Source organism: Durio zibethinus, chromosome 10 (assembly GCF_047325235.1).
Source record: "Durio zibethinus cultivar Kanyao isolate XHJ-2024 chromosome 10, ASM4732523v1, whole genome shotgun sequence".
NCBI lineage: Eukaryota > Viridiplantae > Streptophyta > Magnoliopsida > Malvales > Malvaceae > Durio > Durio zibethinus.
This window is the reverse complement of record NC_143171.1, coordinates 10,423,925-10,447,580: the sequence shown is the minus strand read 5'-3', so window position 1 is coordinate 10,447,580 and position 23,656 is coordinate 10,423,925. Positions and strand designations below refer to the sequence as shown.

General features: G+C 29.6%; 1 protein-coding gene across 1 annotated transcript; it reads right to left on the bottom strand.

Annotated features, from left to right (window-relative positions):
- Positions 1 to 12,083: 12,083 nt before the first annotated feature.
- Positions 12,084 to 13,768, bottom strand: LOC111292820 (protein STRICTOSIDINE SYNTHASE-LIKE 5-like). The gene is made up of 4 exons (XM_022885409.2): positions 13,260 to 13,768; positions 12,863 to 13,170; positions 12,585 to 12,717; positions 12,084 to 12,479 (listed from the first exon to the last, which is right to left on the bottom strand). The coding sequence occupies exons 1-4, from the start codon at positions 13,692 to 13,694 to the stop codon at positions 12,213 to 12,215; spliced, it is 1,143 nt and encodes a 380-aa protein (XP_022741144.2). The 5' UTR covers positions 13,695 to 13,768; the 3' UTR covers positions 12,084 to 12,212.
- Between the last annotated feature and the right edge of the window lie 9,888 nt (positions 13,769 to 23,656).

The following is a 23,656-nucleotide window of genomic DNA, read 5'->3' as shown; positions in this document are numbered from 1 at the left end:
TACAAACGTAGTTAAAAGATTTAGGCTAAAAGCCCGAATAAACCATTTTGGTTTTCATGATTGTGGACATTAGGCCCAGTTTTATCATTTTCAACTAAGCGCCCCTATTGTAATTTTACTACTAGCAAGTATAACGAAGGGATCTAGAATGAAAATGGTAAAATGTTGTGGTTATCTGATTCGAAAATGTTTGGTATTGCTTCAACCTTGGAGTGTCAGTTCCCCGTGCTTAGGATACCTCACAGCTTTCACTTTCAACATGCTAGTTTTCATCTTTGAAGCTGGCGATCTTTTAACATCCTCTGCTTGTTGGTCTGACTGGACCTTTCTCCGACGCCAATTATGAGCAGCCAACCCATCCCTACAACTTCTTTTGGTACCATCAAACACTGAAATTTCATGAAACCTGCGTTTTGCAGTCTTAAAATCACCAAATTGCGCACAGAAACTGTACAGAAACCACAACAAAGATCGACGCTTTTGATCCTACAAGCTACTACTCCATTCATTCGAATCCCCTCAGACAGCAACGGTCACAATTATATTTAGGCTAAATCTTCCAAGGCGACGCCTTACATTTGAAAGCCGCAATTGATCATTTATGATAATCTTTGTTCGCATTATAGACATCACCACATTTCAATATTCAAGACATTGGCATGAACAGACTTCAATAAAACTCTCAGTTTCGATGTTGAACAGTCCGATTATTTGATATAACAAAGTAATCACCTCAGCAGAAAAGACCCCACATTTTCTGTCATCCTCCTTACCAATAGCCGTAACTAAACCTGCACATTGCTACCCAAGTATCAGAGAGAGTATCTAACCAACAAAGCAGAATTATTAAAAGAACAGAAAGACCAAAGAGACCTCAAAGCCCAAAACAGAATATGACGAGAAGAAACAGATAAAACACTTAATTTGGGCATCGAGGTCTGAGAAAACTCCAAACGACAAAATGTGATGGATGATCAAGTATTAAAATGAGCAAATAGGAACCTGTTACACTGCTGGCAGAACCTCTGGGGAATGCCCTTAACCAAACAAAAGCAGCCTTAGGGTGTCGGTCGCAGACTTTGTGGCGCCGATAATATTGCTCTGCATCTTTCAAATTGGCATCACATTCATCAGCTTGACAACGCAATAAGTTAGCACCATCACCACTGCAGCTTGCAAAGTGTGAGTACTGTATCAAACTCCTCCTCTCAAATTTCTCCCGAGGCACCAACCTTATTATTACTATCCTCTCCTCTCTTTGCTCCTACTCATCTCCACTCTCCTTTTCTTCTTCCTCTAACCCTATTTCTTGCTCTATTTCCGACTCACCTTCTATCCCTTCTAGTGTTATAAACGATCTTTTTGCCATTTAAAAAAAAAAAAAAAAAAAAAGAGAGAAAAGCACTTTGCTTTTGTATTCGGGCTTTTTGGGGGTTTTAAATAGGGACTAGATTAGGAACAGATTTTGCTGAGCCTGAAACAGTGAGGGAATGTTTAGGGTTTGTAAATGTGAATGGTGGGAAAGAAAGAAACTAACAAAAGATCCAAAATAAGGTAAGAAAAGAGGACAAAAATGTTGGATTTGGCTCATAAGCTCACTGAGTTACTAATACAATTTAATTATAATTAAATTTGATCTATATGTGGGTAAGAGCTCAATCTCATTAAATCCAAAGTTATAGGTGTGTTGTTGCCCTTATAAGCTTTTTGATGCTATATATCAGGTTGGGATTAGATACCTGCATAATAAAAGGAGAGAGAATTGCTCTCTAACTCTAGAAATCGAAGTTATGAAATCTAATTGGTTGACCTCTCATATATACATATATATATATATATATAGAGAGAGAGAGAGAGAGAGAGATGAGAGCAAAGACCTCTTTTGACATGTTAGTTAAAATTGATTCATCTCGTTATAGGTTCAAATACAAAATTAAATCGGGATCACGCTTAATAATAATCATATTACTATTACTATTTGGGTATATTACAATATGGTAGTACAATCATTACTCATTAATTAACATTAATTAATATAATCTGGTATATAATGACTTTGTTAGTCCACGATAAATATAATAATCTCTTACTTAGACAACACAAGTAATTAAACTTGAAACTAGATGAATAAAATGGCAACAAACGAAAATGTTAATATGAGTATATGCCCAAATCATCATACAAACAAAATGAGCATTTATAATCCCTACATTACATTACATTGATAGGGTACGAAAATGTGGACTTACATGCTTTTTATAGCTTGAAAGTATTTATAAGTCTCAAAATGTACTATATCAATAGAATACAAGTATATAGATTTATGAATTATTCAAAAATAGTAACAGCAACATGCATTTATGAGCTTCCAAAATGCATTGTATCAATAATATATGTACACACAAAATCATAAACACTTTAGAAGTAGTAGTATGATAGTGTGAAATGGAAATGATGTGAAAATAGAATCAATATTCATTTCCATTAAGTCTTTCGCATCTAAACCAAATGATGCATTGCTTCGAAATAAGAGCATGAAACTAACCTGAATGTCTCATCTTACAGAATGCCATACTCAATAGAATAGCACAAACGGAATATACATATGACAAATAAAAATTCATTCATACAATTGCAACTGATTTCTATTACACAGAGCTCCCACTAACTTAGTACAGTAGAAGGCTTTACAAGTTTTGTATAAATGTCATGCTGTCAAGACACTTTAGTAGTCAAATTTAGTTAGTGTTTATACCAAAATTAGCTTTGTACATTATGTTCTCTATAATTCATACCAACAAAAGATTTCATTACTTTCTCTCTAATAAAATTAATAATGATATATATATTTAGAATGTGAGGAGCTTCTAATATTTTAGAAAAAATCACTACAGTAGATTTACCATAAAACATTCGTAATAACTTCAGAATGAAAAACCCAAAATCCATTCCTGAAATGAGATTCTACAGTTAATAATATGACATGTAGCTCCATACTATGCTATATATTTTGCCTCCAATATCAAGGATGTTGTAAGTGTTCATTTAACACTTTTTTAAAACAACTCTTTTAGCCAAACTACTAAAATTGGCTTCTAAAAGCATATAGAATTAGGATAAAATATTTGACTAAATTCAAAATGTCAAATCATTGATGTTTGAATATAGAATTATTCAAGTGTCTCTAAAGTACATTTATAGCATACACAACATTAGAATGTGTATAAACTTGAGCATAAATTAGATTTCCTGCAGTTGAGGCGTGTTGAATGTTAGATATAAGATCTTTCATTTATTGATATGAAAACTTTGAGATTTAACAGTATGTCACATTTCATAACAAACACCTTATTAGGAAAACTACAGTGCATTACAAACCTACTTAACAAATATTAAATGTAAGTTTTAAGACCAACTAAATATACCTCTATATGTGTCACAAAGAATCTCAATCCCTAAAATAAAATAAAAACCTCAATTAGATTCTTCACACGCAGTGACATGATAACATGTAATGTCTCGAACAATAGGTCAATGTCTATGACTGCTAATTTGATATTGTCAAAATGTAAAACACCCAAAATACATTGGTCTTACTAACCTTCCAACATTTTCATTGATAACTAATGTTTTTCTTGAAATGACAATCTCATCAAACTTTAGATATTACAGAAAGATGCCTTTTGAGTCCATAAATGGACTTCTCGAGTTTATAAATTGAATGTTCTAGCATAGAAAATCATAAAACCTTCATATTACTTCATTTAAACATCTTAATGTCTAATTGATGTGGCTCTTAACCGAATAAGCCACTAACACGATGAAAATGCTAAAAGAATCAACGGTAGAAACATAATAAAATGATTTTTTACAATTAATTCATTCTTTTCATTTATAGCCCTAAATTACAAAATTGGCTTTAAACATTTTTACCTAGCTTAAGGAGTATCTTTTCATCCTTATAAGCCGATCAACAATTGATTAGACTATAATGATATGTTCATTCATTTAGATCCCATGTACAATTATACAACACACATGTAATCTCATACTATTTGGTAAATATCTAACTTAAAAAGTTAGGATCACTAAAAGCCTCATGAAATGCAACAGCATTAGAAGACACATGAACACCATATTCATCTTCCTTTGTAAGTTCAGGTGTAGTTCTAAAAATGAAATTGCTAAAATCAATTATTGGTTTAATTGCTTATGGCATTTTCTACCAATAGTCAATCACTTAAGGGACTAGCACAACAACAAGTTCATCCTTGAGAAAGACTTTGCAGAGTTCAAATCCTAATACTCCCATTATTTAAGTCATTCTTTAGATAGATTGCATAGTTAATCCTAATGATTTTAGTATTATAAAACAAGTGATAGGATCTAGAATTTCTAAGGTTAATGCAGTGGCCAATAAAATATCGCTAATAACTTTCTAATCAAGTTTCCATCGTTGAAGGTTGTGGGCCCATAAATTCATATTACAACCTTAAGCTCGAAAAATGGCTTTTTGTCTGACCAAAATTTTCACGATCTTCGGGAACTAATTTGCTTTAAACTTTGCTTAGAAAGAATGTTGCAATCATAAAGGCTTTATTTCCCATGAAATCTAGAAATGTGGAAAAATTTAGCATATATCGCACCACACCTAAAAGTATACAATTGCCTTTGACTATAATCTTATTCTCTTTCAATATTCTAAGCATAGTATACTAAATGTCAATACCAGAATCTTATAGAAGACTTGAAAAAATAATTTAGGATTCTATCTCATTTCATCATATTGATTGTAGTATTAATCACCAAGATATGATCTCATTGCCTTAATTTTGTGTTTTAAAATTAAGATTGATAAGTTGAGTTTGTTGATTCATTGAAACTACTAAATAAAAAGAAGATGAATCTGATGAAGAATTTTGAAAGTGATGCAACAAATGATCTTTATAATTATTTATTAACAAGTTTGCTTTTGATCAATTAATATTTTTCATTGAGAGTATTCATGTTCTAGATGAGAAATGGCCATCTTTCTTCTATCATTTAATAAAAAAAAGTAAAATTATCCTTTGCTACCTCGTTTGAGCCTTTTAAATTTTTTTTTTAAGAACTCTAACCAAGGATCACCCTACATTAGGGGAAAAGTTTGAGAAGCTTGTTTATCCTTAATGATTTCAGGGGCAAAACATTATTGTGCTCAAATTCTTCTTGAAAAATAATGAAAAAAAAGAATAAAAAAAAGAATAAAGAGAAAAAAAATGAAAGAGAAATTGATGGGGCAAAATGCCAATATGTTGTACATGAAAAAAAAATGATTCTTGGTTTGATAACTCTTCAAACACAATTTAGGCTTATTTTGTCCATTTTTTTTATAACCCATTACCCTAGCCTACATTACGTCCCTTAAAAGTCTATTTTGATTGGATGTGAATATTCGAATTGAAGAATCATGAATTGAATTAAGGTAGATTTGCCATTAGATTGTTTGAGACTTTGATCAAAGTATCACTGGAGGATAAAAAAGAAAAAGAAATGAAAAGAAAAGATGAGAAAAATGTGTGCAAAAAAAATGAAAAAAATAAAAAAAGGAAGATTTAAACTGAAAACTCAAGAAGACGGGTTAAGTAAGTATGACAATTTAGAAATATAGTTTCATTTGAGGATTATAGGGATATGGATAATGTCTAAAGATCAAGAATATCAATCAAATGTGTTTTGATTGAAAGAGGATTTGGGTTGGAGTTCAAAATTATTTGAATAGTCATTATTCTGGATATTGATACCTTACTTACACAATATAACATTTTGCTTTCATTTATCTTTAAGTTGCTCTTAACCTTACTTTTTTTTCGATATTGAAAACCCATTTTTCTTATTCTTTACCAAGTGTACATCTTTTGAATGAATCAAAGAAAGGTATAATGTTTGTCATGAATTAGGATGGTGGTAAATAAATGAATGACAATGTTCATAAAAGATTTTTTCATTCTTTTGAAAGAAATCAAAGATGAAAAAAGTGAAAGAAGCTTGAGAAAATGATTTAAAAATGATAAATAGGGTGACCTAATGATGAATACAGTGATCAATTGATTGATATAACTTATGAGTTATGACTAGTTGAGAAAAATAACATAGATCAGTTGACAGAATTTGTTTTAAGATCATTAATATTGAGAAGTTGAGAAGGTATATATGAGATGGTGGAGTTTTGAGAATCTTGTTTCCACAATTTCATTGATTTAGTGACATTTGCATTACATACATTATGATAATTGCATTTGCATCATTGCTGGGATATGTATTTGCATCATGTAGAAAACATTTGAATTATAGTAAGACATTGGCATTCGCAACTTCTAGTGAGAATCTAGATTGTGGCATTTATTGCATTTATAAGGTATTTGCATTATTAGCATGACATTTGTTTTTGTTGGGATAAAATATTTGACTTTTGATTCCTCGAACGAGGAAGATCTTTCATTTTTGGGCAAAGAAAAAATTTCAAACTTCAAAAGTTCTAAAGCCTTGGTTTAAAGGAACTTTTTGAATGTGAATCTCTAAAATTTTCAAAGGAGAATCTTTGAATTCTGGAGGAGAGCTTTGAAATTTTTGATGTGAATCCATAAATTTGTTTATATGAAACTTTAAATCTTTTAATGCAAATCTTAAATACAATTTACTGATCTTTACAATGATGAAATTTTTACAAACTTGAAATTCTTACAAACCTAAAACTCTTGCAAAACTTGAAATTCTTGCAAACCTTTATGAATCTTGACTTTTTACGAATTTTAAAATCTTTGTGATTTTTTGTGAAACTTAGAGTATTAAGAGCTTTCAACTTTAGTTGTGGAACCTTGCAAATATTTGAAATTTTAAATTATGAATATTTGGATTTGAAGCTAAAAATTTTGAATTTTATTTTTTCGACCCACGATTCAATCTTGATTATTCGTTTTGATCTCGACTCGATCTAGATCATTTTATTTTTTTGACTCGTGGTTCGATCTCGATCACTTATATTTGATTTTGGCTCGATCCAGATCATTTTATTTTTTTTAACTTACGATTCGATCCTGATCACTCGTTTCGATCTCGATTTGGTCTAAATCATTTTATTTTTCTGATTCGCGATTCAATCTTGATCACTCTTTTTTGATCTCGGCTCGGTTCAAATCATTTTTATTTTTTTGACTCGCGGTTCAATCTTAGCACTCCTTTATATCTTAGCTAGGTCCAAATCATTTTATTTTTCTGACTCATAGTTTGATCCCGATCACTTATTTTGATATTAGCTTGGTCTAGATCATTTTATTTTTTTTTACTTACAATTCGATCTTGATCACTTATTTCAATCTCGACTTCTGACTTATAGTTCAATTCTGGTAACTTATTTTTGATCTTGGCTCGATCCAGATCATTATATTTTTTTGACTTGTGGTTCAATCTCGGTCACTTGTTTCGATCTCGACTCGATCTAAATCATTTATTTTTTTGACACATGGTTTGATTCCCATCACTTGTTTTGGTCTTGGCTCAATTAAGATCATTTTAATTTTTTGACTCACGACTCAGTCTCGATCATCTTTATTTTGGCACCTTCATTGACTTTTGACTTCAATTTAGTTCAATCATTTTCACATTCTAATTTGACTTTGTCAGAATTATTTTAACTTTGAATTTCGATTTGATTTTTCAAAACCGAACAAAATGGATGTCTTTTGTCTTTGTGCAATTCCTGTTTTATAGAAACTGTGCAAAAAGGGATAATTATAAACATCTCATTTTGTCTGAAATTTTTTTGGGGATAAAAAAACAAAGCTTCGGGCCTAATAAAAAATTTTTCAATTTTAATTTGGTTTGATTTAATTTTTCTTGTTTTAAAAAAAAGTCAAAGAGAGAGAGAGAGAGAAAAATAAAAAAATGAGTGATTTTAGCTTGATTCATGCAAACCTGTAAAAGGAAAAACTTAAAATCAAATTACAAATTACAAAATCACAATAAAATCATAATTAATTTGATTTATTTTTCAAAATTAAAGGGATTCAATCCTTATAAATAAACATAAACCACATACATAGGGGATGATTATATATATATATATATATATATATATATACACATATATACATACAGATACTCTTAAGAGAAAAGAAAAAAGGGGGAAAAAGATTGTATAGAAACTCTAGAGAGAAAAGTGAGAAATTTGTCTAGCAACCAAGAGATTTTAGATTATGGGTTTGATTTGTTTTAAATTTTCTAGAATTAGGATTTAATGTTTTTAGGTTTGAATTTCTATAGGGTTTTACATTATAGGGATTTTTAGGATTAGTTTTTTGGACTTGAGCCTCAACGTAACTTAGTTTTGACCCATTCTCCCGTCTACTGCACTAAGTTGAGTTGCACCGGAAGTCGAGTTCCAAGCCACTTGAGTTGATTTGTGCCTATAACTACCTTCTTCAATTGCCAAGCCAAGTCAACTACATGTAATTTTACTTTTCTTTATAGGTTATTTTATTTATTTATTCATTCATTTATTTATTTGTCTATTGTTTTTGGTATTCTTAAAAAAAAATTTATATAACAAAATAAAAATTTAAATAAAAGCTTTACTAATAGATTGGAAGGCTATCATTTAAAAAAAAAAAAGATTTTACCAACATATTGGAAAACCTTATAATTTTATTTATTTCAAAAAAACACATAAATAAAAAAATATTACCAACAGATTGGAGAACTTTATAATTTAATTTTAAAAAATTTATTGTTAATAAAATATTTTTTTATTTTATTTTATCAAACTATTGGAGGATTTGCATCTTAAATTAAATATACCAAACTATTGAAAGATTTAATATATTTTCAAAAAATAGTCTTATAATAAAATCTCATTAAACTATTGGGAGATATGCATCAAAGTAAATCTTTTTAAACTATTAAAAAATTTAACTAATTATTTCTTTTAAATTAAATCATACCAAACTATTGAAAGATTTAATATATTTTCAAAAAATAGTCTTATAATAAAATCTCATTAAACTATTGGGAGATCTGCATCAAAGTAAATTTTTTTAAACTATTAAAAAATTTTACTAATTATTTCTTTAACTAAAATTTAAATCCGACAATAGAGCCTTTTTAGGGTAGAACACTAGTCTCCATTAATACTCCTAATGTGAGAGAATTATTTTAAATTGCTACCAAATTATTAGAGTAATTTTAAGATTAATTTTTAATATTAAATATTTTGATAAATCATAAATATGGTTAAGACTTGGATAATTTGAAATCAAATTGATACTATTATTTAGATAGGCGCTATGAGGGTGCTACAATATTCTTCACATGTAACTGCACTCTCAAATATGAAATATGATTTTGTGGACTAAAATATACTATTTAAAAAAATATAAATCAATTTTGTGACTTTTTTTTAAATATGACAGATTCGATTGGGTAGCTAATCATACCTTAACAAAAAAAATTAGTGATAATTTTTTTAATTTATGTTTAATGATAAGTTTACGAATTTATATGTTATGACACCGAATGAAAGATATTGTAATTTTATGGGAGAATATAAGCATAGTAAAGGTTGAAACAATTTTTTTAAGAGACATCAGTTTTTTGGGTTGCCTAACATATTCTTTTTTGGGGTAAGATCAAACAATTACTTACATTGTGCTCAGCGAATTCATGAAAAATTATTTTCTCATAATATTTTAGCTAATTTAAACCCATATAATAAAAAAAAGAATACGTTTTTTCTACCATTTGAATTAACCATTCGTTACTATGTTTAAACAATTTTGTATGAGCATCCAGCAATTCTCGAGGCCACAATTATTGCCAGGCCAGATAATCATTGGGGACATACCCCTTATACATTTGTGAAGTTAAAAGAGGGGTTTGATGTCAATGCTTAAGAACTAATCAGGTTTTTCCAATTTCACTTACCCCATTATATAGTTCCCAAAACAATGATCTTTAAGGAATTGCCAAGAACTTCAACCGGAAAGATACAAAAGTGTAGGACAAATTCGATATATATATCCTCTCATTTTTTACTTTCTCATTTTCTTTTTCATTTTGTAATCTTGTGATTGATTACCGTTACCAAAAAGAGGTAACGGTGTTAAATAAATAAGAAAAAAAATCAATATCCTTATTATTAATTCAAATTTTTAAATTCATTTGTACCATTAAAAGTACTTAAAAACCTCATTTATTTCCCAACTAACTCAATCCTTACTACCTGAACCACTCTACCCAAATCCTCTGGCGTGACTCCCTTCATCCCATCAACCTCATAAAAAAAAACATAGTTTCAATGAATCAAAATCACTTATAATAAGAAAAAACACCAAGTGAAAAATCTAAGGGGTCGTTTGGAATTGTTTTGTGCTTTACGGTTTTGAAAATTTTGTTTTGTTTTATTTTCGTTTTATTTTTAATTTATTGAATTTAAAAACATGTTTAAATAAAATATTTTTTATTGTAGAAATGTAAAAACAAAAACATATAAGAAAAAGTGGTTAAAGTTTTGACAACTTTAAAGGATGAGGTTCGATTGTAATCCAACGGGTGAACAATGCCAGTGCAATAATAGTACTAACATATTTTTATTCGTAATTTTCAAAAATATTAAAAATAAAAACAAAATTTTATTTTTAACTTTCAAAAATATTAAAAATAAAAAAAATAATAAACAGATTTTTATTTCTAATTTTAAAAATTATTAAAAATAAAAACAAAAAATAGAAACAGAGCAATAACAATACCAACATATTTTTATTTCTAATTTTCAAAAATATTAAAAATAAAAATAGAAGAATAGAAACATTACCAAACGATCCCTAACTTTTCCCACCTTTAGGAACATCTTTTTATTTTTAATTTTCAAAAATATTAAAAAGAAAAAGAAAAAGGTAAACAGTTTTTTATTTCCAATTTTAAAAAATATTAAAAATAAAAACAGATATTTATTTTTAATTTTCAAAAATATTAAAAATAAAAAGAAAATGGTAACCAAACGGATGAATAATGCCAGTGCAATAACAATACCAATATATTCTTATTTCTAATTTTTAAAAATATTAAAAATGAAAGAAAATAGTAAACAGATTATTATTTTTTATTTTCAAAAATAATAAAAATAAAAATAGAACATAGAAAATAGAAATGCTACTAAACGACCCCTAAGTTTTCCTGACCTTTTAGGAATCTTAAAAATACATAGTATTGAAGCAAAGTTTTCAACTTCCATATTAGTAGTATATAAATTGAAGAAATTTCATGTTCTACTTGAAAGAAGCAATGGGTTCGATTTTACCATATTCACTTAGAGGAGGTGGTGGGTTAAGAACAGAGACCTCATCAAGAGCTGATTTTGAAACAAAGCTTCTCTTCTTTTGAGGATGCCTGTTAATTTTAACAAGAAAAGGAAATCCTTATTGGAGAAAGAAGACAGGATAGACGTTGGAGTTTCCAGGAGAGAAGTTAAAAGAAGTCATGGCTTCTAGTTCTGGTTGCTTTGCTTGCCAACGATAAGAAGAGATGTGTTTTTTTAAAGGGTTTCCGGTTTGTCTGTACTCTAGACGGTGACAGGTAGGAATAAAAGAGGAAGGGAAAAAGAAGGTGAGAACCGACAGCTGCCAATACAGAGGTGGTGGCACCTGGCCCATTTTTGGAATTATTGGTGGTCGGCGTCTGGGTTTTTAGAGGATTTAGGGAGAGAGAAAGCATAGAGAGAGAAAATTGAAACAAAAATGAAGGGAGCGGTTTAGCTTTAGGGTATTTTAAGGATTTTATAAATATTTAGATTAAATTTGAGTCCGTTACACTCTTTTGGTAATAGTAATCAACCAAATGGTTATAAGTGGAAAAAAAATCTATTAAGAGTGTAAATGAAAAAGTGAATAGCACGAGTGTGTTTGGAGTTTACCAAAAAAATACATATATCGAGAGAAAAAACAAAGGCCCTCGGCAGTTTTTCTTCGAGCAAAATGATAAATTGCAAACTCAAGATTCATCCAAAACTGGAAAATAGAAGTTTCACGAAGTTGCTAATTATTTTTTTTTATGGTTCATTAAGTTGTGATGTGTTTACCATCCACAGATAGTTAAACAAAGCTATATTGACAGCACAAACCACAATTATTGAGAACACAAGCCACAATTTATCTCTGCCATTTTATTTTGCAGCAGGAATTCTATGCCTGATGTTGATCCAGATTGAGGCTGATAATGTGGGGATAGATAACAGAGCCACAGTATAGACGATTTCCTATCTTCATCGCGCTTGTAACCGAAGATAATTTGTGATCATGGTAGTGGGCAACTGGTTTTCCTTCCAAATCAACTACCAAGACACCTGCATTGTTACCCTTAGGTAGTCGTCCAATGTACTTCTCCATGATTGCCATGGCCTTTCGGATGAAAGGATATCTGAATGCTAAGTCAAAAATAACCGAATTTCCCTGCCCAATATGTACAACAATGCTTAAATTATCTGAAATTATTACGAAAAAAGGAAGTAGATCTTATGCAATACAATTCTAATGGTTCAACCAATCCAGTATTACCGTGGCTAATCCAATCCAGTAGTGGCCGTGTCCGTCATATTTAATATTATCAGGGAAGCCCGGTAAATTATCAAGAAATTTCTCCAGGTGTCCCTGTTTGTTTCCCTGTATGTAGTATTTTCTACACCTTCTCCTGCAATTAAATTTATGATCAACCCATGTCAAAAAAATCACAATTAAAGTTAAACTCTTCGTCGATGTCGGACAATTAAATAGTTAGAATGGAAACAGAAGCCTATGTTAATAAAGATTACAAGATCAGCAGCAATGCAACATACATTACGGTTTCACATAAGATTGCAGAATCTTGATGTGGTGATACTGCAACTCCGTTAGCAAAGTAAAGATCGCTGACTAACACTCTGGTTTTTCTGGTAACTGGATCGAAGCTCATAAATCGACCATGAGGCTTACCCTCCAGCACGTCCCGAACGTGATCATGCATGTTATATTTGTATGAAGCGTCTGTAAAGTATATCATACCATTGTCTGCTATATCTACTCCGTCTGCAATTTTGAATTTCAGGCCATCAGCCTCATCTGTTAGCAGCTCCACCTCACGATCTCTGCTTATATTTAGCAGTCCCTGTTACATTAATCATCAATTTTGGTTTTTTCAAAATTTGATTTTGATTGCTTCCAGGTCAAGTACTGACAGTACGAAAGGTAACTAACCTTATAAGCGTCAGCGACGATAATTTCACCATTGTATCCAAGAGCAACTCCTAGCGGTCTACCACGGGTGTTAACCAATTTTTCCACGCCTGAATCATTCAATCTGATTCGCTTGATCCACCCATCCTGACAACCCGTGTATATGAGCTGTGACTTGGAATCATATGCGATATCTTCAGGTCCCAGCAACTCCCCTGCACCCACGAACTCTGCTCCTTGTAGCATGCGATTGTTGTGCAATGAGACAATCATGGGTGCCTGACCAAACTCGTGGATGGGCATAGGAGCTGGATCAAATGAATCAAGCTGGAAGACAAGCACAGCTAATAGTACAGGAAACAATGTGGATAAAACAAGAGTGAAGGGCCATAACCTCTTTCTTGGGTGATGAGCAGCGTTAGAAAGCATAACTGATTCAGAACTTGAGATAGACATTGCAACGTTGTAATTCTGGACAGATTCTTAGTTTCCTTTATGGAGATTGAAAACATCAGATTTCATATGGTTGGGTGCTTTTTAAACTTCGGTTTCCCTACGCTTGTGGCTACCGATGATATTAAAAGTTCTATAACCTTTTTTGGGGTAATAAAAAATTCTATAGCATCTCGGATACTTCCACTATGTCCTATATGCCTAGCTCCCACAAACTTCAAACAAAAGCGGTTCTGATCTAAACCAATTTTATTGATCCAAGGCAAGGGTCATAGCAAGCTTCAAAGTCAACTTTTGGATATATTGATTTCATTTGGTATCCCAAAGTCGTATGTTTGCCAACTTTTAGTAAATGATAATTAATCAAAGTCATATGTTGCCCTCTAATCACTTCAAGAAATTGAACAAAATGTTTATTTATTATATCTAATAATGTCATCATAATCTGGAAACAGATGAAATTTTGATTAGTAACAGTCGTGGCATGATTTTGCATTTCTGGTTTCATGTCAGTGATGCTTTAATCATTCCAGTTGACGAGCTAGTTTTTGTATTTTAAGGTGATAGTGATTTTTTTTAAATTTTTTATCAACGAATATATTCCTTTTTTTTTTTTTTGGGTTTGTTTTATGAAGGAATATATTCTTGAGTTATGTTAAAAAGTTTTTATATGGTTAGTCTAATTTCTTTGAGGTTCCTTTATGTGTCTTCTTGACCATGATAAGTTGCGGATCAAATTTAATGGTCGGCCCCTTTGTTAATTTATTAGCTCTGGAGGAAAAATAATAAAGCACTTACTCAATTTCAAATTAATATATTTGGATTATGGTGGGGTTGGTGGCACAATTCCTAAACATTTCTCCTACTTTTATTAAGGCAAGAATATATGGTCAGATAATAGTTGGGTAAGCATCTTGATTGTTTAATTAGCATATTAACCATGATTGATCTTATAGTTAATTAATACAAGTACAATTAACTACTAACAACTTTGTTAATTGAAAATTAACTCAAATGAAATGATAGCATGAGTATTGAAATGATTCTTGAAAGTAGTGGGTTCAAAAATTTAAGCGACGGCATAATATCATTCTTATATATGTAAGGTTGAGGATTAAAGGTATATTAACAACATAAAAAGAAAAAACTACTAACAGGACAAATGGTTGTTGGATGCCCTAATACTAGTTCGAAGTTCCTGTTTCTTCAGTGCATATATTATTGAGACTTGACTCCACAGGGAGAAAAGAAAGGAGTACTCTATCCACTACGTTCCAATAGCTCAATAGTAAGTAGGTAACAGTGAAGACCTTGTAAGCATAATTTTAAAATTTAAGAATCGTATATGAATATTAAAATATCAAATTTAATTTTATTGTGTATCTATTTGAATAGGCATAATCGTCAAGCGAAAGCAATTGCAGTTTGTTGAAATTACTAGGTCTTCCTCTTCGCTCTTCTTTATTAGCTACTCCTAATGGATAGATACTGTTAAATTAGAAGTAAAGAAGGAACCTTTACCAATTTATATTAAAACCTTAAAAACCTCCCCATCAAAGATTTATTAGACCAATAGCCTATACAACCACTAAACCACACTAACCCTATAAGATGTAAAAAGCCCACACATAAGTGATTATAATTAATTATTTGGACTCTTATACTTATTTTGTATTAGAACTAAATTTATCAATTTGTTTTATTAAATATTAAAATTACTAATTAATAGTAGCCTACTTATTGAAAAATTTTAACATTCTCTTACTTGGACAATATTAATTAAGTTGTTTGATTTTAAGGAAACCTAATTTAGAAAAAAAGACTTCAGGCTGATTAACTTTACTTTGATGTGACCATAGTTTTAAAAATAATTTAGCCCTTGAAACAACATCTTAATGATCCTGTCCAATAAAACCATCCACTACTGAATCATGGCAATCTTTATGTCCTTTATTGACACAAGATTAATCCATGGTTATAAGTACCAGAGACTATCGACAATAGATCTCAGTGTGGTTGTATAGCAAAAAAATAACACCTAAATGTGATCTTACTATGTTATTTTCATTGTCAGTCCTTTTGCAAAATTCTCTAAACTTGTTGAGAAATCTCTAAGGTATGCAGTTGTGCCTATATGTATCCTTTTTATCCTCAAAGTTGTTGGTATCATTTATGAGACATATCTAAATGACATTAAAGTTGTACTTAAGACAAATACCAAGTCTTAAGATTTTATAATGTGACATGTCAATATGACATGTGCACATGCAATCAGATAAACATATATACAAATAACTACTATGATTTATATATATATATATATATATATATAAAACAATTGTATCCACTTAACTTGATGGTACCTTATGGACTTAATCATTTCAAATTATATCTTTTAGGTAATTAGCAATCAATGCGATGCATTTAACGAAGTAAAAAAATCTAAAACAAAAATGGTTTCAGAAGCAAATTTACGATGTATCATTGCCATAATCAACCTAATACCTTAACAAGTTCTATTTTCCATACCCATAGAAACCCATATTATGAGCTTGGTAATACTATAATCCTTACATAGAGAAAATAATATGTCATTATTTAATCAAATCACAATGACTCCCATTGATCCAACGAATCACAAACATACTCTAATCAAACTTTGAATAATCATAAGGAGCACTTCAATAAATGAAGAAATAACAAAATTATGTATTGTTTGCCCTCATGCCAAATATGATAACCACTATTGTTTTTGGACTTCATGATGTCACTTTAATAAACCACTTACAAATTACTAATATATTATGAACAAATCTTCATACTCATATGTTCATACAACACAAAATTCTCAATGTTTTAACATTAGATCATTTTCAATAAATTTAGAATTAATTGAATAACCAATCTCTTATATCTAAAACATGTCTTAATTAATAGCCTATTAACTCCCACTAATCTTAACACATGATATCTCCAAAACAATAACTTTGGGGCATTTATGAGTTCTTACTATTTTAAAATATATGCAGAAGAACTCCTATTGATTTTCACTTCCTTTGACAGAATAGTTTTGGCATTAATAAAATTATAATAATGATAATAATAAAAATTAAAACCTTGTTATTATCATTTTTTGAAATCATTCTCAAAATTAGTTTATATATAATTCAAAATAAGGGAAATGAAATGTGAGAAAATTATAAAATTCTTGTTCTCTCTTAAAAGTAAATTTGGGAAAGATTATCAAGAAAGGAATTGAACTAATAAAACAAAACAAATAGTTTTGCGTATTTTTACAAAACTTCATTCCTCAAAACTCTCACATGTATGATAAGTGTAAAACAATGTTCTTCCCCTTACGTGTGAGTTTCCTTAAAAGAAAATATTAAAATTTTTTTAAAACATATTGTCAACAAATGACAACAATATGCCCTTTAAAATTGATAACTACTAGGTTTGATAATAGTAACTAAGATAATCAAACCAATATCTTAATTGAGAGTTAAATAACTAAAACAAATATTTATTAAATTATATTTCATCAACTTTTAATTTTACTTAAGTCAAATTGAGGTATCATAACCAGTTTAAAACTTTCTTGTGTGAAGGCTAACCCTTTTGGCTATCATAAAACACTATACAATAAATGTACATCCCCATATGTGATAAATTAAAGTGACTAACAATTTACGCATTTACTATGTTGTATAAAACATCCAAGAACTTATCACTCATGGTAGACATTAACTTATGATGACTTTTTTCCTAACACATTGAAATTGAGTACAAAGGCTAATCAATGATCTAAGCAGATAAGACTTTAATCAAATTAGTATTTTTACTAGTCTTATCAAAACAATCAAGATTCCACATCATAAATTTAATTTTAGACATTTTTTTAAAAGAAAACATTATTCTTTTGTGTCACCACACTTTAAATAATGAAAAATACAAAGACTTTAAAAAATATAAACCTTTAGGCAAATAAATTTTCTAGGTCTATGTATATTTCATTTCATAAAAATATTTCATAATATAATCACCCCCTTTAGAGAGGTAATAATATGTAGTAACTTAAAAACAATCCTACAACAACATAAGAAACTTTTTAATCATTATAGTTCTATTGACTTTTCTTATACCTATTTATATATGTAATCACTCCAAACAAGATGCTAATTTAAATGTATATCTATGGATCACTATAGATTAAAACTTGGAATGCTCATTATCATTTTATACACCTTAAAAATTTTCAAGTGATGCTCCAGAAATCATGCTTTCAATCAATACAAATACTTCGCATGCCATAATACCAAGTAAATTGTTTTAACAATCAATAATATATTTATATGTCATTTCAATCTTTTAAGTATGACTACAAGAAATTTCAAAATTATAAATTGAATAGCCATAAAAAAAAAAACTTCCATGCAGATACTTTATATTTACATGAGATTCAACAAAATACACAATTTTCATACCATAAATCTCAACATAACAATATATAATGAATACCAATAATGCATATTTTTTAGACAATTATAGACATCCGTTTTTGTTCAAAATTTTTTTCAAAATCTAAAATGGGTTTTGTCGTAAATTAGGCCCGATTGGGAAGCTTCGAACCTAATAAAAAATTTTAATTTTAATTTGATTTATAGTTTAATTTTATGTTTTTTTCAAAAACTAAAAAAAAAAAGTTAAAGTTAAAAAAAAAAAAAAAAAAAGGGAAGGAACATCAAATTTGGCTCGTGGGATTGAATCCCAGAAATTTTTCCTAAGTAAAAAGAATCAAATCACAAAAATAAATCAAGCAATTAAAAGATTTAAAAAAAAAAAATCTTTGACAATCTCTAATAATCAATGGAAACCCAAAAAAATCTTTGACATTCAATGGAATTCTAAAACTTTTAACTAGAAAATTTTTATAAATCCTATTCGAACACAGACAGAATGGGGGCAGAAAATTGAAAATGTTCCAAGGATTATGGGTTTATGTTTCGAGGAGTCTTCAAGGTTTTGATTTTTTCTTAACTTTGATATTTGTGATTTTTGAATGATTATTTTAATTCTGGGCTTTAAGAAGGTTGCTTTAATTTTGGGTTGACGATTTTTTTAGTTTTGGCTTGGATTGCTAGGGTTTAATTTGAATTTTTGGGTTTGGATTCAAATTCTGGGTTTTTCATTTGAAAGTTTGGATTTCTAGGTTTGGTTTGATTTTTGTGATGAGAGTTTGAATATTCTAGTTAGGTTCACGGTTGCCAGAGGAAAAAACAATAGTCAAATTTTGGAATTATGGGTTGTTTTTTTGGAAAAGTTTGAGGTTTTCGACAGCCGATTGAATTTTTTGACGTATGAACTTGGAATCTTTGGCCGTGTTCTTGGATTTTATGGGAATCTTGATGAATCTTCTAGAGAAAAGATAGAAAGAAATTTTTTTATAAAAATAGAAAAGTTTGAAATCTGAAAACAAAACTGAAAGTTGATATTTATACTAGCTCCAAATGGCATTGTTTTGGAGCAGGCCAAGATCTGTTAACCTATGTACAACCTGCACGTCATCCCGGCTTGTGACCCACCCATAGCGCAAGTATTCTCTTTTCATTTTTTGTTTATTTTTTATTTTGATTTTTTTTGTTTTTTATATATATTATTTTTATATTTATATTTTACTATTTATTATTTTAAATGGTTGATTGTGTTAGTGTGATGAAAAAAAAAGTTTATTTTTTGCATGATGTTTTTATTTTTAGTTCTTATTTTGGCATAAGTTTAATATATTTGCATGATATTTAATGTTAAATGCATGCTAATTTGTATATTATATTATGGCATGATAGTTTATGTTATATTATTATTGCATGATATATTATATTATTATTGCATGGTATTATTTGCATGATGATTTTTATTTTAATTGATTTTTTTCTTTCAAATTTAAAAAAGAGTTTTAAAAGAATAATTTTCAATCCTATCAAACTATTGGAGGATTTAAATTTTGAATTAAGTCTTATCAAACTAGTGGAGGACTTAATAAATTTTTTTAAAAAATATATATTTTAAATCCTACTAATAGATTGGAAGATAATTTTTGACAGAAAATTTTACCAATATATTGGAAGATATTTTTGATAATAAATTGTTTTCACAAGTAAAAGCTTTTTTACAACAAAAAAATTAAGTAAATTTGATGATGGAGCCTCTTCAAAGTAGAACACTAGTATCTATGAATACTACTGAGGTAAAAAAATTATCTTAAATTACTATCAAACTATTGGAGTTTTTTCGGTTCAATTTCTAATAATTAAATTATTTGATAAAATTATAAAAATGTTTTAAGGTTTGGATAATTTGAAATCAAACTGGTACCATATTTTAGATGGATGCTATGAGGGTGCTATAACATTCTTCACGCATAACAGCATTCCCGAATCTAATTCTGGTTTAGTAGACTAGAATCTACTATGTAAAGATATCTAAGTTAATTTTTGAGATTTCTCTTTAAATGGGATAGATTCAGTTAGATGGCCAATCGCACCTAAATAAAAAAGATTGGTGGTGACTCCTTAAATCTATATCTAGCGATAGGTTCATGGATCTATATGTTATGACAGTTTGGTGACTCCATTGAAAAATAGAGAGTCAAGGTAGTAAATGATTTCTTGTCATCCAAACCTAACCTAATAAATTTAAGATTTTTTTCCTTGTTTGTATTTTATATATTTATTTATTCATTAATTTTATATATTTGTCATTCATTTACACGTGCATAACATGAGCTCTATACTTGAGTTCTGTCTTTTATGAGGGAGTAAAGTACCTACGCTTTCATGAGATTTCATGTCTCCGCATGGGCTAGTAAAAAACTCTTGCTCAAATTGAATCATTTCTGCTGGTAGCCTATAATGGGTGAGTATTGAGATGCCTTACTAGTCTATAATAGATAATGATGTAGGGAATAATTTGAAAACTCTTAGATTTTCAAACTTTTGAACCTAGCATGTAAATAAACCCTAAAAGTCTAAACCTAGGTTAGAGCCATGCCTCCCATTGTGTTAGAAAACTCTAACTAGGACATATGATGAGAAATTTATTTTGTTTGTAAATTTATGTATTATTTTTTTGTATATTATTTACATACTAACCCTTAATGTTGTTCTTTGTATTTATATATTATTTCTTGTATATATTATATGCCTACTAACTTGTGTTCTTTTACTATGCATACATTCATATCATTAGGTTTATTATAGGGAGTAATTACCATAAAATAATTTTAATAAAAAGAATCTTTGTTACATCTAGGGAAAGCTTAGCAAAGTCCTTTATTGGCATGGAAAAGGAATCTGAAGAGTTGAACCTTGCAAACAAAAGGTTAAAAAAGAAAGTTCAAGCATTTGAACAAGAAAAAGATGAATGGACGATTGCAAGCAAAGCTACAAGAAAAAGAAGAGATGCTCTCTGAAACACAAAGGCACATCCAAATGTTGAATAAAGTGGTGGTGAAAATTGAAACACAAATAGAGGCTGTGAATGAAGAATGTGAGCAATTAAGGAGGTATATGTGAGAAAGTATAACTAGTTGGAGTCCTTGCTCGACCAAATCATGGTAGCTACTTATGAAGCTAAAAGCATGGTAGAAAAAGTTAAAGAATGGAAGATAAGGGTGCCACCAGTGGGAACACAAGGCCAAGCACTATAACATTACCTTAATAAAGTGCAAAGCTAGTATCAACAAATTAGAGATTTCTTTCCTTACTAATTCTAGACTTTTCATGGATGTAATATTAGATTTGGTTAGAAATAACTTTTAATTCAATAAAGATTTTCTTTGATAACAATTGTTATATGATAAATTCTCCTTATTGCATTCGTTCTCATGCATAATTTGATAGTTTCATAAACATCATTCTAAATTTACACCATAATTATGGGAAATCAAGGTTCAATGATAGCTTAACACCAATATTACATAAGGGCCCAAGCTAGAAAAATGGAACAAGATAATACAAGCCATGTTGAAAAATTAGAAAAAGCCTAAGAGGAGATTAAAGGTGAGCTGAACAGAAACCATGAGGCATTGGGCAAATTGAATAAAGGAAAGATGGTAGAAGAAGATGTTTCACATTACATTGCTAATCCTTTATATCTTCTAGGTTATGGCCCATATCAAGCCTAATCCATTCCAAGCTTTCCATCACAATAGTTTGCATTTTCAACAGGCTATACTTATTCAAAAATGCTACTTGCACCCAACAAAGGGAATGTCCAAAGCTACAACAACCTTGCCCTTACTGAAAAGACAGTTGAACTAATCTAAGTTCCTAATTTGGACGTCCCAAAAGGGAAATTAAAAATTGTTGAAGCTTTAGAAGATTCAAAAGCTGATTACAAGATGAACATGCTCAAGGAAAGGTTACAAGTTGTTGAAATGATAGATTTTTATGGTTTCATAGACACTATTGACATTTTTCTGGTCTTAGATATTATGATTCCTTCAAAATTTAATGTTTCAAAGTTTAAGCAGTACAATGGTACTAAGTATATGATAACTCATGTCACTATGTATTATAAAAAAATGACTACCTACATCAGTGATAAAAAGTTATTGATGTATATATTCCAAGATAGCCTTTCTGGCTCAACTATAAGGCAGTATATTTAGCTAGATCGAACCTATATCCATTCTTAGAATGAGCTCGTTTAGGCTTTTATCAACCAATATTGCCATATCATTGACGTAGCCCATGATTATCTTTTTTTACAAAGCATGGTGAAGAAGACAACAAAATCTTTCAAAAAGTATGCTCAATAATGGAAAGATATGGTTGCTCAAGTTCATTATTTTCTAACTAAAAAAAAAATAACTGTTTTATTTGTAAGTACCTTGAAAGCATCTTATTATGAGAAGATGATAAGAAATGCAACAAAAAACTTTACGACATAGTGATTTCAAGGGAGCTTATTAAAATATCATTAAAAGTGACAAACTTAAGGAATAAGAAGCCAATAGTATCAAGAAAGATGGGATGCCCAAAAAAAAAAAAGCTAAAAACTAAGCTATGAGTTTTGAGGGGTAACAGTTCAGAGGTTATACTCCATATCCACCTTCTGTTCATCTTGCTTATGATTTTACAATCAATAATATTACAGAACTGTCTTACCAACCTCATTACCCAACCATGAGTAACATCTCTCCAAGTTTTTATCAACCAACTTTTCAAGCATTTGCATATGAGCCTAGTTTTGTTAGTACACTAGTTTCAAGGCCTAACAATCAAGCAAGTAGTTTGAGAACACCCAGAGGTAATCAAGAGAAAGCTTACATTGATCATATCCTCATAATATACACTGAGCTATTCCTTAAATTGGTTAAGAATGACTTGGTATCTTTAGTTCTTTTAGAACCATTGAAGCCACCCTATCCTAAATGGTACAATGTTAATGCCATATGTGATTATCATAATGAGAACGTGGGTCACTCTATAAAAACTTAACTTACTTTTAAGCACAAGGTGTAAAGTTTGATTTGAGCGGGTTCAATAAGCTTTAATGAATTAGAAAAATTGAATATCAATAAAAACTATTTACCTAATCACCTAGGGGCATAATCTTGGAAAGGTTGATTGAAACTGCTTATCATCTTAGAATTTCTTTAGAATATGAATCTCTTTTATGTACTTGAATTTTATTTTATTTTTCATCATTTTAATAAAAGTGATGGATATAATGTATTTTCATGACATTTTTTCTTTTGTGTGAATTACCGTTATATACTTTTACCTTATCATATCTTTTCTCTTTTTTTGATTCTAAATAATGAATGTTTAGATAGTTGTGACAATAATTCAGAATTTGATTTTGTAAACATCATTCATGATGATATAATTGATAAATTAAGATTGTTTATTCATTGAGATTGCTGAATAAAATAAGATAAATTTGATGAAGAATTTTGCTTA

What these genes read in the sequence shown, in the direction of transcription:
- LOC111292820 (XM_022885409.2), bottom strand. Translation starts at nt 13,694, where the DNA reads ATGTCTATCTCAAGTTCTGAATCAGTTATGCTTTCTAACGCTGCTCAT. An exon ending in TCGTCGCTGACGCTTATAAG is followed by an intron (nt 13,171 to 13,259) that starts GTTAGTTACCTT and finishes TTAATGTAACAG; the next exon opens with GGACTGCTAAATATAAGCAG. An exon ending in ACTGGATTGGATTAGCCACG is followed by an intron (nt 12,480 to 12,584) that starts GTAATACTGGAT and finishes CATATTGGGCAG; the next exon opens with GGAAATTCGGTTATTTTTGA.